Consider the following 16,782-nt stretch of genomic DNA (forward strand, 5'->3'; position numbering starts at 1 on the left):
ATGGTATTTAAGAATATCGTGGCTGGGTGCGGTGGCTCACACCTATAATCCCAGCACTTTGGAAGGCCAAGGCAGGCGGATCACCTGAGGTCGGGAGTTCGAGACCAGCCTGGCCAATAAGGTGAAACCCCCATCTCTACTAAAAATACAAAAATTAGCTGGGCGTGGTGGTGGACACCTATAATCCCAGCTACTCCAGAGGCTGAGGCAGGAGAATCGCTTGAACCCAGTAGGTGGAGGTTGCTGTGAGCTGAGATCGTGCCACTGCACTCCAACCTGGGCAACAGATGGAGCGAGACTCCATCTCCGAAAAGAAAGAATATTGTTCAATGTGTCAAGTATGATAATGGCATTTGTGAGTAAGTGGGACATTTTTTATTTTTTGGACATTTTCAATGAAGTATTTAAAGGTAAAATGCCATGATGTCTATAATTTAAGCTACATTAGCAAAACATAGATGAAGCAAATACAATAAAATTGAACAAATGTTAAATTCAGGTGATGGGCTTAAAGGTGTTCATTAAACCCTTCTCTAATAAGATTATTTTTAAAACACAATAAAGCGATGTCCAGCTGGGTGTCTAGAAGTGTTTTCTGCCGTGCCCACACCTCTGGAGTGCTTACATTAAGCACGGCCAAGACTTGTACGCAGCAGAACTCCCACTGACCCCAGGGTTGGCTCCTTTAGCTTTCCCGGTTACTGCCAGAGGGCCGTGGCCAACGTGCTGGCCTGGGGCATCCAGCCGGAGACTCATGCCCAAGAGGTGTCTCTGGGGCCCCGCCCCTCCCCCATGAGCCTACACTGTATTGTGTCTACATATTTACAGCTCTCAGCGTTCTGACTATGAGCAACTTCATGGTGGGACCCAGTGGCATCTGGTGGCTGGCCCCAACTGCCACAGAAGAGGAGACTATTCCAGGCAAAGAAGTATGGGAACGCCAGGGTAAGACTAGGCAAATTGCAAGTGGAAACAAGAAGCTGACCGTGAGGTAGCTGAGAGGCAAGGAGGGGAGGGCATAGCGGCTCTGGAGTTTCTTGCAGGATGGTTGGCCTCAGGGGAAGGCGAGTTCCTTGGAAGGGGGCTTGGGTCTCACCTGGAGCTGTATTTGCATAGCACTTTACATAAGATGAGACAGATCCCCTGTCCATATCACAGACTTGGGAGGTACCAGAGGACACTGGGGGGACCTTGAAGTCCTCCTAAGTCACTCCTTGGCAGTGCCACAGAATGGAAATGGCACAAAAGTCAGGGTGACATATTTGGATTTGGCTCAACCGACAAGTAGAAGCTAGGGAGGCTTCTGGACTGAAACTTCGAGAGGCCTGCTCTTGTCCTCCTCTACGGATTCCCAGCAGTACTGGCCTCCCAAAGACCCCGAGTGGGGAGCACCCTCCCAGCAGCCAGGCACAGCCCTACGCAGGCACTGTCTCATGGCCCATGAGTCCACTCACGCCTCCTAGCTCACCCTTCCCACCAGCCCATTCCCTCAGTCCTGGCTCTCTGCGAACAGCTCCTCTGATGAGCTGAGGGCTGTACGGGTACAACTGGCCTCCCCGCCAGGTTGCAGGGAGTCTCTGAGGGCTGGGCTCATCTGTGTTTCGGTCGCCCCACAATGCTTAGCCCAAGGCCTCACACAGAAAATGTGTCCATGAATGCTTGAGGTTCACTAGTGCCCTAGAACATGCATTCTTCAGAAAGGCCTAAATTCTGCCACAGGTGGGGAGATTGCGGGTACTGGCAGGCCCCTGGGCAGCTATTTGGGGAAAAGAAGGCCTCTTATGCCCCTCACACCATATCCTGTAGGACAGAGGTCCTTTGGTGCCTCCCTGGAGCTGGATGGGGAGGAGCTACTGTGGCAGAGGACTCCTCACACACACACACAAACCCAGGCTCCCTCACCCCCAGAGCCGCTGCGGGTGGGAGCCTGGTCACAGCTCCCCATGGGAGGGCAGGGCCCAAACCCCTCCCCAGTGGCTGTCCCCATCCCCAACCACCTTCTCGACCTCCTGCCTGCTTACCTGCCGTCCCGATCCCAGTCGTATACCTCCACCTTGATGGTCCTGCAAAACAAAGGCCTTTGCTGGGATGGGCCCAACCCCACACCCACATGGCTGAGGATGGGGCCCTCTTCATGTTCCCAGACCAGATGGGGAGGCCAGGACTCCCTCTAGGCCCCAGGGCCCTGGGTGGGAAGGCAGCGGCCTGAGAGATAAAGATCTCCTTGAGGTCTTTTAGGAAAAGCCTTAGGAACAGGGCAGCCAGGGCTGCGTAGGGACCACCCAGAATTTCAAGCAGGATGTGGGAAAAACAGTTGCAGACTTCAGTTCACCCCACCTTGTTCTTGGCCACTGCAGAAGGGGCCTAAGCCCAGCATGGAGCCGCACTGTGGATTTACCAGGGGTGGAGGAGCTGGGAGAGTGGGAGTGTGATGCTCCCTGGATCTCAGGCTCTGGCAGGGTAGAGGGGAGGGGAACAAGACTGCTTGTTGATGATCTGAGGGCTTTGGGTGTGGGAGCCAGCCCTGCACATCAGGGAGGAGCCCAGGGCCCTGGCTTGGGGATGGCCCGCTGAGCTTTTCCATCTCCACGACTGGCTCCTGAGTGAGGGTGTAATTATCTTCATATTTTAGCCTGGCTGCTTTAATTAGTTTGTTTTGACTCCTATGCATGCGGATGGGCTTTGAGAGCCCATTTTATTTTTAGCCATGTTCCCATGGCAACAGGCTAGCCGACCAGAGCTGGAGGAGGGAGGTGGAGGGTTGCAGTTAACCCTTGGTGCCAGCTGCTCGGTCCTCCAGGGATGCCCAGGGACAGGGGAGCTGCAAGGGTCCCACAGCAGGGTCAGGTTTGGGGAGGTGGGAAGGGCCTGGGGAGCTGCGGTCTTCAGCCTTCAGTTTTTAGTGGGGTGCACAGAGGCAGCTCCCTGGGCATGTCTCTGTTAACATCCCATCATCTCGCCCATCTCCTCGGGCCTGCCAGGAGTCAGCCTTGGGCTTCTGTGGCCCCCCCAGGAGGAGGCGCTGTCTCCTTTCAGATGAGCCTCCTCTGGACTGGGGGTAGAGGACAGATCCACCGCAGCAGGTCAGAAACTGTTCTGAACCAAGGAATGCCCGATAGGTTGTGCACAGGACTCCTGTACAATGGGGCAGGCATAGAAGCCCACCATTTAAAGGAATCCTTTAAATTCTTGTGAAAAACAAAAAACCATGTCTCTTTGAGATGAATTATTGTGGAAAGGGAAAAAAATCACCTAAGCCCCTGAAGGTGGGCTGATGAGCTGGAAAGAGTGGAAAGACCACGACAGCCCTAGGCTTGGACCTGGGCCCCTCACTATGGGACCTGAAATGTCACTTAATCTCCTTGAGCCATAAACCACCATTGAAAGGAGAAGTGATAACAGCCTTGCAGAACAGCTGCAAGAACAAGCCAGTAAAGCCTGCCTGCTGCATGGGAGGGTCTCTACAAAAATGCCTCCTTCTCTCCACTTCATCATTTGGCTGCTCTCTGATAGGATTTTTGGTTTGTTTTGTTTCTGTTTTTTGAGATGGAGTCTTGCTCTGTTGCCCGGGCTGGAGTGCAGTGGTGCGATCTCAGCTCATTGCAACCTCTGCCTCCCAGATTCAAGTGATTCTCCTGCCTCAGCCTCCTGAGTAGCTAGGATTACAGGCATGTGCCACCATGTCCAGCTAATTTTTTGTATCTTTAGTAGAGACGGGGTTTCACCATGTTGGCCACACTGGTCTCGAACTCCTGACCTTAAGTGATCCAACCATCTGGGCCTCCCAAAGTACTGAGATTACAGGCATGAGCCACGGTGCCTGGCCTCTGATAGTCTTACATATGAAATTTACTTAAATCAGGGGACACTTGAGCCCAGGTACTTGGGCTTTGCAACTCTCGATTCAAGCCTGACTGCCTGGCCAAATCAGTGGCAGCTTTTCAGACACAGACTCCCAGGCCCAGCTCTGGGCAAGACTCAGCAATCTGTTTGCAAGGCTTCCCTGGTGACTGTGCTGTGTGTGTTCTGGAGTGATGGCCTCCACTTCACTGTCAGATGGGAAAATTGAGCCCTAAGAGCCTCCAGTGACTTGCCCAGAGTCACCCAGCTGAGGGTCTGAGCCAGAAGAAGAGCAAGTCCCTGACTCCCAGTCCAGGACTTCGGTCATGACCCCACAAGGCTGAAGTCTCTCTACCCCTGCCTAGTGGCCTCCCAGTCCTTCCCCAGCCTGCTAAGCTCTGCAGGGGACCTTCAGAGACCCCACCAAAGAATAGCTGTCCTCTGACCACCAACATCAGGTGACTAGATGGGTGATGGCCACATGCTCAGAGGCTGGAGGAGGACCCCAGTCGTGGTGACAGTCCTGGATATCCACAAAATCACTGGGGAAACTTTTAATCCCAGGCCAGACGGCCTGATTTAATTGGTGTGGATGGGACTCAGGCCTGGGTAGTTTTGAAAAGTTCTCTGATAGATTCTAGCCTGCAGCCAGAGCCACTGACCTTCTCTAGAAGACTGCACTGGTTTTCAAACTTGGTTGCACTTTGGAATCCCCCCCAAGATTCCACATGGGAATCCCCCAAGATGACACATTGGTGTCAGCTTTAGAAATACTGACACCAATGTCTTACCCTAGAGATTCATGATCAATTGGTCTGGAGTACAACCTGGGCATGGGAATTGTTAAAATTCCCCAGGGGATTTGAACTTGCAACCCAGGTTGAGAGCACTGAGTGTGAGATTCCTGTGCAAACTCGGCCTGGCCTCCATTAAGGCTCCAGGGATGGCTGCAGCCTGGAGGTCAGATTAGCTCAAAGGCTGCAACTCCAGCCTTGGGAGAGAAGGAGGTGAGAGAAATAGTGCCCAGAGACAGGGGAAGGCCATGGGGAGAAGACAAATAAGGCTTTCACTACTCTATTCCCGGTTTTGTTTTGTTTTTTTTTTTTGTTTTTTTTTTGAGACAGAGTCTCAGTCACCCAAGCTGGAGTGCAGTGGTGCAATCTCAGCTCACTGCAACCTCCGTCTCCTGGGTTCAAGCAATTCTCCTGCCTCAGCCTCCTGAGTAGCTGGGATTACAGGTGCATGCCATCACATCCAGCTAATTTGTATATTTTTAGTAGAGATGGGGTTTCACCATGGTGGCCAGGTTGGTCTCAAACTCCTGACCTCAAGTGATCCGCCCACCTTGGCCTCCCAAAATGCTGGGATTACAGGCGTGAACCAGTGCGCCCAGCCATATTCACAGTTCTGTGGCCGACCACCCTGGCTGGGCTGCCTGAAGTCATTGCAGATGCTACTTGTCACCTGCTGGACTTGGCTCCCAACCCCTTAGCACAGGGCCAACAAAAGCTGCGGTCCGGCTGACCGTGACTTCTGGGGCCAGCACCCAAAAGAACAGGCTTGTTGGGTGTGGGAAAATGAAATGGGCTTCTGCAGACCACCAAATGAACACCTTATCTGGCATAAAAAGGCTTAGAACTGAGGCCTAACCTAGGAGGTAGCAAGGTGGGCAGAAAAGACCTTCGGCTCTGGGGTGAGCAGCCCTGGCTGGCAGTCCCAGCTCTTCCAAGTACTAGGTCTATTGCCCTGAGCCACTGGCTTAACCCTCAGACACTCCCCTCCTTTCCAAATTGAGAAAAATCACACCCACTTTGGAGTTGCTGTGCAAGTAAAGTATCTCCACATACAGTCAGCACTAGACACATGTTGCTCCTGTTCCTGTCTAAAACACTCTATCCCTTTATCCAAGCTCCTGTCTCCCAAACAATTCCGATGCTTCTTGAAAATATCAGCTCCATGAGACCAGGGATTTTTGTTTGTTTACTGCTGTATCTTCAGCTTCTAGAACAGTGCCTAGCCTATATCAGGTGCTGTATACATATTTGTTGGCTGACTGAGAGCTCCTAACAACTTTATGAAATGGGCTGTGAAGGTAATAACACCTTCATTCTACAAAATCACAAAAGGAGGACAAGAGTATGTGGCTTTCCCTGAGTCACACAGCTGGTCAGTGGTGATGCCAGGAGTCAGTGACCTGGGCCTCTGGACACCTAGGGCCACAATGACAGAGCCAGATATGTGTGAGCCTGGTCAAGTCAGCAGGGATGAGAGACACCAGCCAAAACGCCAGGCTGCCCCCCACTGCACACCAACCAGCTCTCTCTCTAGTTTCCTCCCGGGTGAACTGTAAGGTCTGCCTCCTAATGAGCCTCTGCCTGGCAGGGGGAAGGTTTCCCTGCAGGCTTACAAGTCCCGAGAGCTGACAGGCCCTGAGGGGTTTTGCCTTAAATGGACCTGAGTCAGTCCAACACTCAACTCTTCAGGAAGAGGAGCATCAGGGCCTCACCTGGGGCAGGCAGTGAGACTGGCAACAATCTTGGCCCCCAGCTTGCACTGTGCAACATGGGGCAGTGCCGCAGTGACTGTGCCTCCTGTCTGAGCCTCAGCTTCTGCATGTGAAAACCGAGAATGATAAGACACCCTTCATCGAGGCCATCTGTGGAGGTGCCTGACAGGGTGCCTGGCCCTCCTGGAAGCTCATCTGCGGCCGGATGCAAAAGAGAAGCAAGTCATACATCAAGGGTGCCAGGCAGAAGTGGGAAGCTGTGGTGACTCCTTTCCTCTCTCCAGGTGAGGACTCCACACACTTAACACCCTTTTAAAATCTACTCATTCAGCATCAAGGTGTGAGCAGCCTGACCCAGACAACTGTGGTTTAACAAGGACAAATCCTCAAGTCACAGAGCGATTAATAGAGTAGGGCAAATTCCAGGAAGGCAGGGGAAGTGCTTTTTGTCATCACCCCACTTTACCCCACTGGAAGGCTGGATTGTCTCTGACCCTGATGCCACTTCCTGTGACTTCAGCTCTGCTCAGCTGGGTCACTCAGGTTTGGCCTTGTGTGGACTGGACACATGGCAAAGGCAGGGAGACTCCAGGCCAGAGGGCCAGGCCAGAGGCAATTTCAACAGGAGGGAAATGCAGCTTCTCCTTACTCCGGCAAGTTATATAATATCTTCTCCTCTATTTCCCTTGTAAAATGGGCACAGCACTAGTACCCGGCTCCTAGGGTTATTGTAAAATTTAAATTCGCAAAATAAGATAATGCATTTAAACCAATTAGAATACAACTTGGTCCATGTCCTAAGTCCTCAGTAACTGTAATATTTCCTGGCTTCTGCACCCATCCTTCCAAGAACACTGCCCTTTCTCATCAGGCCCGGTTCTCATCCTCCTGTACCTCTTCTCACAATAGGAAGGGATGCTCCCTAACCAGTGCCGCCCTCCTCTTAGTTTCCTGCTATCCCTCTGACCGTCTCCTCTTCTTTCTTGCTCCTGGCCTCTGGCACCCCCCACAGGGTCTCCCAGGGCACCAGATCTCTGGCCACCCCCCTCCTGGGGACCCCCAGACTGTTGTCCCCTCCTGCTTTAGCTGTGCCTGGTCCACAGTTGCCTCCACTCAATGTGGCTGAAACCATGTTTACCTCTTTCCCCAACCTCTCAACAGCAGCAGCTTATGTTCAAACAACAAACATAATCTTTATAACTTATGACGGATAATTTTTTTAAAAATGGGTTGCAGATAGGCTGTGAAAAGAAATGCATAACACAAATCTGTGTGTGTGAGAATCTGGCTCCCGATCACACTGCCCATTTCTGTTGGTGGTGCCGCCTTTTCCTGCCCTCGAACGCTGAACCATTATCCCTTCCCCTCTTTCACTCCCTTACCCAGGCAGGTATCAAGGCCTTTTGGGTCTTCCTCTTCCTTCTTGCTGTTCCCCTCTCCTCTCCCCTCTGAATTATTTGGTATTAAAGCCAGAAGGACATTAATGCTTTGAGGACTAAAACCAATCCAAGCAGCTTCCCTACCTCTAATCAGAAAGCAGAACTGCCCCTAACCCCTGAGCAAGGTGCTCATTAGTAAGCCTCCCCCAGATGTACCCTGGTCACAGCTCTGTCATGCCATGTCTTGGCTATTTGGCAACAGAGCATAGGGATTAACAACACAGAACCTAGAGCCAGCGTGCCGGGGTCCAAATCCTGGTTCTACCATCATCTGGCAGCAAGACACTGGGTAAGTTACTTAATCTCTCAGGGCCTGTCTGTCTCCTTACATGTAAAATGTGGATAGCACCAGCACCTCTTTCCAGCAAGCTAATTGTTGGGAGGATTAAATTAGTTCCTATACATAGCACTTAGAGCAGGGCCTGGCCCATGGTTAAGTGCTGTAGGAGTCTTCACTATTATTATGACCTGTATGTCTCCCCACTGGCCTGGGAGCAATCTAAGAGGGAGGCTTGGGTCCAATAGCTTAATAGGCTCCCACAGCACCCAGCACAGTGCCTGGGGTCTGACTGGCTTGGAAGACACGGCTGTTGGGTTAAATCAACTATGGTTCTGTGAGGCTCCCAGAGGTGCCTTGGATGGAGGGGACAGTGGCCTCATTTTCCTGCACAGGGCCCTCCCCTGCCTACCCTGGAGGGCCTTCCGATGCTGGCACCTCCTGAGTGGCTGTTGGGTGCGTGACTTACAGGGTTACACTAGGGCTGGGAGGTGGGGGAACAGGCCTGATCGCTCTCAGAGCCAGAGTGACATGCCTGGCCTCCTTGATTAACACTACTATCTGTCACGTCATGGCAGATCTGTTTCTGGACATGGGGCAGAGCCATCCTGCAGGGAGATGAGGCTAGGTTCTGACTCAGAGAGGGAGGTGGGAGCCTGCCCCTCCCACCAAATAAATACCCACCTCCTCCAACGGCCCAGTGGTGAAGCCAGGCCTCTGAGCCCTGCTGCCCCCTTCACTGTCCCTGACAAAGCTGGCTTCTGCAACCCTGGGCGCTCCTCCCTAGAGATACAGGGTTGTGGGGGGTCAGCTGGGCCCCCCAGCAACCTCAGGGCGGTTGTGCCAGGGATCCCCAATTCCTTCTGCCCTGTGAGACTTTAACTGGCCCACTCTCCCATCCCCCTACCTTGAATTTCCTCTCACTTTGTTTCCATCTCCCTTTATTCCCATGTCCCTGTCCCCAGGATCCCCCTCCCCTGACTTTCCAGCCTTTCCTGGGCCTTCTTTAGAACTCACTGCTCCAACCAGCCTGTCCTCCCATCCCCTCACCACTCTAGAAGCCCCGGAGCCAGCTAGACGTGTAACAGAGGCTTGTTTGACTGCAGCGCTAAGACAGTCTTTGTTCCCAGTCTTATTTTATGCACTTATTTATCTGTCTAAAATACATGTGCGCATCTGTGCTCCCTGTGGTCAGACCACAGGCTCTTTAAAGATGGGAATGCGACTCCGTTCGCTTAAATGCCACACAGCTAGAGGCGCCATGCTGGGACACAGGAGGCACTCAATGACCACCTGTGGAACAGACTGTGGCATTTCTGTCCCAGCCAAGAGGCAGGAAAAAGAGCAAGCTCATGTCTCAAACTGGCAGCCTGGGGGTTTCTTCAGAGGGGAACAGGGGTGCCTAGAGGCCATTCATCTGCCCATCATCCCCTTAACATGCCTTGTCAGGCTTCCAGCTGCCCCAAGGTATCTGTGATTTTGTTTGCTTGTTTATTCTCTTTTTTTGTTTTTAAGGTTTTCTTTCTTTTTTTTTTTTTTTTTTTTTTTTTGAGATGGAGTCTTGCTTTGTCTCCTGGGCTGGAGTGCAGTGGCCGGATCTCAGCTCACTGCAAGCTCCGCCTCCCAGGTTCACGCCATTCTCCTGCCTCAGCCTCCGGAGTAGCTGGGACTACAGGCGCCCGCCACCTCGCCCAGCTAGTTTTTTTTTGTTTGTTTGTTTGGTTTTTTTTTTTGTATTTTTAGTAGAGACAGGGTTTCACCGTGTTAGCCAAGATTGTCTCGATCTCCTGACCTTGTGATCCGCCCGTCTCGGCCTCCCAAAGTGCTGGGATTACAGGCTTGAGCCACCGCGCCCGGCCAAGGTTTTCTTTCTTTCTTTCTTTCTTTTTTTCTTGAGACAGCATCCCAGGCTGGAGCGCGGTGGTGCGATCATAGCTCACTGCAGCCTTGAACTCCTGGGCTCAAATGATCCATTCACCTCAGCCACCTGAGTAGCTGGGTCCACAGATGTGCGCCACGACGCCCAGATAATTTTTTGTAACGTTTTAAGTTTTTTAAGTTTAGTTTTAAATTAAAAAAATTTTTTTTGTAGAGATGGGTGTCTTGCTATGTTACCCAGGCTTGTCTTGAACTCCTGGATTCAAGCCCATCTCAGCCTTCCAGACTGTTGGGATTACAGGTGTGAGCCACCACACCTGACCTGAGGTGTCTGTTTCAACACCCTAGTGTTCCTGTCGGAGTGACCTGAAGAGGCCCAGCTTTCTTGGCTGTCCAGAGATCCCTGCCCATGAGCCCCCTACCAGCTCACCCACCTGAGCTGCAGCAATCACCAGGAGACGGCCATGGGTTCTCGTGACTCAGCAGAAACCAACACAGTCTCACAGCTCCCATTTTGGGTGGCCCCACTGTCTCTGGGCACTTGCTACAATGTATAATTACGTGTTTCCTTATGTGATTATTGGATTAATGTCTGCCTCCCCTACTGGCATGTAAACTCCACGAGGTGGGGTGAAGGGTGAAGACTGCACGTTTGTTCCCTGCTGATTTCCCAGCATCTAGCACAGTGCCTGGTACATGACAGGGGTTCCCTAAACATCTGTGGATGAGATGCCAAATTTGGTATTTTAGGCACACCAGAGCCTCCTTGTGTAGGTTGTGTCGTGTGAGCGTCAACGCAGTCCTGTATAGTAGGCAGACATTTAAATACCCATTTTACAGATAAGGAAACTCAGGCTCAGACAGGTCAAGGATTGCCCAGGTTGACGGCGCTTTTTGGTCACAGAGTCAGGATTAGCAACCAGGTATATGGTATCCACACTCCACAATCTACACTGAAATGATGATGAAGATGATAGCCAACATGTAATAAGAGTAGGCATATGTTAAAACAAAAAATCTATCCTGGGCAACATGGCGAAACCCCATCTCCACCAAAAACACAAAAAATTAGCTGGGCATGGTGGTGCATGGTTGTGGTACCAGCTACTCGGGAGACTGAGGTGGAAGGATTGCTTGAGCCCGGGAGGCGGAGGCTGCAGTGAGCTGAAATCATGCCACTCCACTCCAGCCTGGGTGAAAGAGTGAGATTCCATCTCAATTAAAAAACAAAAAAATCTGCCAGGCATGGTGACTCACACCTGTAATCCCAGTACTTTGGGAGGCAGAGGCAGGTGCACTGCTTGAGCTCAGGAGTTTGAGACCAGCTTGGACAACATGGTGAAACCAGTCTGTACTGGAAAAAAAAAAATTGCTGGGCTTGGTGGTAGGTGCCTGTAGTCCCAACTATATTCAGGAGGCGGAGATGGGAGGATCGCTTGAGCCTGGGAGGTCCAGGCTGCAGTGGGCTGTGATGGCGCCACGGCCACTGCACTGCAGCCTGGGTGACTGAGCGAGACCCTGTCCAAAAAAAGAGAAAGAAATCCCAGGAGCTCTTTGCATTCCATCCCTACCCCGTTTGTTTATGGCAATTAGGCTGGCAGGATGTATCCCTGGGATCTTGACTCCCCAGTCTGTTGGTCAGGAGTTGGGACCAGCTGCCTCTGCCTGCATCAACACCCTGCTTCCCTGCTGCCATCTGCTCCTCCACTGGGAACAATGAAAAGACAAGCTGCTGAGCTCCAGGCCTGGGCACCCGGGGCACCCATCTGGGTTTCCCTGGAATCCTTGGCACTTCCCATCCCCCTAGCCTTGGGAGTTTCCCACCACTGGGGATGCCAGACAGAGGGGAAAGAGGTGGGGCGGGTGGGGAGAGGGGGATCTGTGAGGCTGTGAAGAGGCAGACGTTGCCAGGTGCAGCAGAGGAAGAGTGGAGAGGTTCACCAAGCCCCAGCCTGTGCAGGGCATCCCCCACTGCACAACTCCAGAAGGCCTGGTTCCTGCTGACGGGACTGACCATGTTGATATGAATGCAGCCTCCCTCACTTGTGCTTGGGTGGGCCCAGAGCAGAAGGGAAAAAGAAAGGACATTTTCTCATCTCACCGATCATAGTCGCCATTGCAGAGGGCTCTCACAGGAATGGAGAAAGTTTGCCAGACTGGATTTAGGGTGTTCTTCATGACCTCCGTTTTGTGGCAAATGGTGAACCTGGTGAGGAAGAAGAGAGGGAAGGCTGTCAGGCCCAAACCCAAGGGAGGTGAATGCAGGTCAACAGAGGAGTCAACTGGTTCACATCTCTGGTTCCCAGACGATGGAAATGATGGCTTCAAAAGGTGATGAGCTGCCCGTCACTAATTGCAGCCAAGCTGATACTAGTCGGCCATCTGCTGGTGACACTGCAGAAAGGGTTCCTGCACCAGGTAAGGACCTGGAAGTGGGGACAAATCCCAGGGTGTCAGGAGCCCTGGGTTCTAGCCCCTACTCTGGGGCCACTTCACTGTGTGACCTTGAGCAAGCTCTCCCCTCTCTGGGCCTCCAGCTCCCCACCTGTAAACCCAGGCAGTTACCCTCTATCAAAGATTCTCCATCTGCAATCCACAGAAGGATGAGCAGATAAACTTTAGGGGTCTGTGAATCCCGGAAACACTGGGAGAAATTAGGTGTATGGGTTGTTTGTGCCTGCTGCTCCCCTGGCCTGGAATATTCTCTCCCCCATTTCCATCTTTATGACTCACTCCTCACTACCTTCAAACGCCATCTCCACGAAACCTTCCCTGACTACCATGTCTAAAATTGACAGCTGCCTGGTCTCCTGCCTCTCACATCCCCTAGACTCCTCCCAGACTTTTTTTTTCTATTTCATTTGTCACCATTTGACATTTTGATATAGTCTATTTTTTCCTTATTTATTCTGCTCATGATCCATCACTAAAATGTAAGCTCCATAAGAGCAAGGATTTTTGTCTTTTTTGATCACTGGCACATCCCTAGTGCCTAGAACAGTGCCTGGCACTTTGTAGGTATTCAATAATTCTTTACAAATGAATCAATATATTTCTTGGGGGCGAGTTTCCATAGCTTTCACTGGTATGTCAGTCCAATGAAATTAAAGCCCCCGACTTAGATGAGCTCTAAGACCCTTTCTGCTTTTCCCGTCTGAATCCATGAACCCGCTTTGCAAACTAAAAGTACAGAATTGACTTATCCCAGATGGGCCCTAATCTGGTGTCCCTGCCCACGCCCCATGCCATGCTTGGCTGGCCCCATCCTGGAAGCCAGCCCTGCCACATGGATGGGCAGCCACTACCAGGGCTGAGCCGGGGGCAGGGGCGTCTCTCTGAGATCTCCCACCACCAGCCCCAGCTACATCCCTGGTTGGAAAGGTCAGCTGAATAAGTGCCTGGGCTCCGCCCATACCCACACAGCCGGTGTCATTTCTTCTCTGGCAATTTTCAAGTCAAAATGTCATTCTGTCACCGTGGCTTAGCATTTCTCTTCTCTGCTCCTTCTCGCCCACCCACTGGAGTGTGGAGATGCATGTGGGAGACCTCCTCACACACCCCAGAGCTGGTGGTGAGGATGGGAATGGAGATGGGAGCAGGAGGGGCCGCAGCTGCCCAGGGCTGGGGCAGGCAGGTGAGGCAGGAAGAGGAGCCTGGGGCAGTGGGGGGAGGAGAGCTGGAGGGACAACAAGGAGTAGGAAATGGGTGGTCCCTTGGAGGGAGAGAGGATGATACTGTGCAGAAGCCCTGCTGGACTCCAAATATTACCCTCCAACCATCACACAGACCCCTGTGGGCCCTCTGGAGCCTCCCACCTCTGGAACCACTGACTTCTCCCTTTCCCTCCTCTCGCTTGAGAGCCAAGCTTGACCAGGTGTTCTAAGTGCAGCTCCAGGGGCACAGCAGGTGCCCCCTTGCCTTCTCCCTCCTCCTGTGGCTGGTGTGACAGTTCCCTCTCCTGGCTCCCTCACTGACCTTCCTCCTAACTGGGGGTGTCTCTGCAGGCCTTCCAGTCTTCTCCCCACCAACCCTCAGTGACTGCTCTGTTCTCACCAGTGCAGCCATTGCCTGGCCCACCTCTAGGCGGGCCTCCGGATCAGTTTCTTCAGTGCCACACGGGATCCCCGTCAGGGATCAGTGTCTCCTTGCCCCCGGAATGCTCCAGTTCACACTTGGAATGAAACTTGCCCCAAATAAACTCCCACGACCTCCCCGGTCTGATCGACCAGCTCCCCCGCTGCTCTGCAAGCACTCTGGGTTCCCTTGGCTCCACTGCCAGGGAGAGAGCTCTGACTTCGGTCCCCATCGAAGTCCAGCTGACTGAGGTCCCCTCATTGTCCTTTTGCCCCCTTCCTCCCCTCCCCACTTCCTTCCCCTGCATTTCCACGGCACAGATCCAGGGTGGGAGCTGGTAGCACCTCCCACCTGTTCACCGTGTCAGTCACAAGGCTCTCCCTTTCCCCGCACCCTCCCCACTCGTCCTACACATCACTCTGCTAGAGCAATCTTTCCCAAACACCCTTTGCAGTGCACCCCTCTCCTGCTCCCAAATCCCTCTCCTCCTCCCAGCCGGCCTCAGCCAGACAAGCCCAGCTTGACCCTGGCTCTGCCTCTCTGGAGGGGGCCTGTGTGGATGCCCAGAACAATATGCAGGCCTTTTCCTCCCCCACATCAAGTCAAGTCAAAGTCAACAGAATTATTTAAAGAAATCCTTCTGGGAGTCCTTTGGTGAGACAAAGAATCCTTTTGTCATGCAAATGATCATACCTAATTTCCCTTGTTTTGTACGTTCAGGAAAACTGATTTTTAAATCAGTTTTCCCTTGAACTGAAACACACCTCCTCCTCGCCACTCCCCTGCCCCCCCCACCCCCCCCACACAATTTCAAGGGGAATTGGGGGGGTCTTTCTGCCCTCTAGGCACACTTGCTTTGCCCAAACGTTTCTCCCTTCTCTAGCCCTTTATTCTTCCCTGCTCCCCCCACCCGCAAGGCGGGGACCCATTTTCTTCCTCTCCTTCAAAACCCGCTTCCAAGTTTCCCTTCTCCAGCAGCGCTTCTCTAATTAACCTCCCTGGCCCCATCACTTCCTCATTCTGCAGAATCCAGCCTGTAAGTGGCCACAGCCCGCCAGAATTGTGGTGCTTAAAGAGACCGTGGCGACTACGTAATCCAACTGGATGAGAAAACAGGCCCAGAGAGGGGTCTTCACTTGCCCAGGGTCACATAACAGGCTGCTGGGGAGGACCTAGGTCCCCAGACCTTCCCCCCAGAATCTGTCTCTGGCATATATTGCTGACCTACATTTGCCAACATGTTGTGTACGCTTCCATCTTATTGTGGGTGGCTTCTAGATTAGGGAGAAGAGAGGAGGAAACAGGGGCTTCAAAGTCTGGATTTTCAAATGAAGCCTATGTGGGGCCAGGCAGGGGAAAGGGTCCAGACTGGCCCTGTTGTGTGGGCAGTAGTAGGGGGCCAGGCTGCGGGCTGCTCAGAGGGCTGTGGGAACAGGAGGCTGGGCTTGGAGATAGGAGCTGATTTGTATAGAATGAAGGAGCTATCAGAGGTTTCCCATGAGGGACTGGTCCCCTATTCCTGCCCTAGCCCTGTTTTTGCCTAGTCCCCCTACCCTCCAAATACCTAGCCCCCACCCCTCAGTACTATGCTGAGACCTACAGAATGGCACCACCAGCTTAGAGGCTGCCCCGACCTTCCACTGACCACACCTAGGTGCCCAGGGCACTACCCTGGGGTCCTGGACTTCCACCTGGAGCGCTTGCCCTCTCTAGAGCGGGAGATGGGCCCAAGTCACCCTGCCCGGTAAGTCACCACCACCCGTCCATCCTTGACTCCAGAAGGGACAAGAAGGCACAGTGCACAAGTGCCACCAGAAAACTCACGTTCCATCCTCATTGCTTCTGTAGAATACCAAGAAGGGGTCAGATTTTCCAAAGAAATCTTTCTTGTCCAGCTTGTTGGCACAGAACTGCATGGTGGCGACATCCTGGTGGGAGGGAGGGAGAACAGGGTGTGAGGCAGGAGAAGGTGGAAGCACAGCTCCCGGACCCTGGCAAGCACGGGGAGTCCAGGCACCAGCCCTGGTTGGAATGCACTGACTAAGTGCCAGGCCCTTATTCCATCCTCAGACAGCCCCCCAGCAGGCCTAGCAGACCACTTGGGTGGGGAAGCATGTGGAGTCCACAGCTGCCTCAGTTTGAATCCTAGCTCGCACACTTTCTCTGTGTGAACTAGGGCAAGGTAGGTGACCTCTTGGAGCATCAGTTTCCCCTCTGGAACATGGGGCTGATGATAGCACACATCTTGCGGGGTTGTCATGAGGACTAAATGAGATCAAGGGTGTGACGTACTTGGCAGAGTGAGGCACATGGCAACCCCTTGATGTGAACACACATGGTTTCATTACACTTTCACTGAGTGGCTCAGAAAGGTAACAGAGCAAACCCAAGGCCAGTCTGAGCTTGATCTGCAAGCCCCAAAGCCCTCTCTCTGGCCACATTGCCTCACCGCCTCACACCCACATGTGGTTCCTGGAGGAAGTTCGAGTTTCAGCATCACTTTCACACCCACCAGCTCATAGAAGGCTCACCCAGTGCTCTCAGGTAGATACAGTGAGGTCTGTGGCCCATTTCACAGCTAAGAAGCCAAAGGCTCAGAGCAGGGAGTGGCTTCCCCAAGTTCACCAAGCAGAACCCACCTGCTGAGTCCCCAGCCCTGCTCCCTGCCCCAGCTGACCCAACACGCAGAGAAGGTGTCCGGGCCCTGGTGCGGATCTCTGGACCTCTCAGCCCCTCAGCTTGCTGGGGCCAATGGGTCATTGGGAAGA

General features: G+C 52.9%; 1 protein-coding gene across 1 annotated transcript in view; it reads right to left on the reverse strand.

Moving 5' to 3' along the window:
- The window catches only part of CPNE5 (copine 5), a 98,352-nt gene that overhangs the window by 22,673 nt on the left and 58,897 nt on the right, over positions 1 to 16,782 (reverse strand). Inside the window, exons 10-12 of the mRNA XM_030929487.1 lie at positions 15,839 to 15,942; positions 12,042 to 12,146; positions 2,022 to 2,063 (exon numbers count right to left, since the gene is read on the reverse strand). Of these exons, the coding sequence (XP_030785347.1) occupies positions 2,022 to 2,063; positions 12,042 to 12,146; positions 15,839 to 15,942 (251 nt within the window). The remainder of the gene's footprint in view (positions 1 to 2,021; positions 2,064 to 12,041; positions 12,147 to 15,838; positions 15,943 to 16,782) is intronic.

This window comes from Rhinopithecus roxellana, chromosome 4, assembly GCF_007565055.1.
Source record: "Rhinopithecus roxellana isolate Shanxi Qingling chromosome 4, ASM756505v1, whole genome shotgun sequence".
NCBI lineage: Eukaryota > Metazoa > Chordata > Mammalia > Primates > Cercopithecidae > Rhinopithecus > Rhinopithecus roxellana.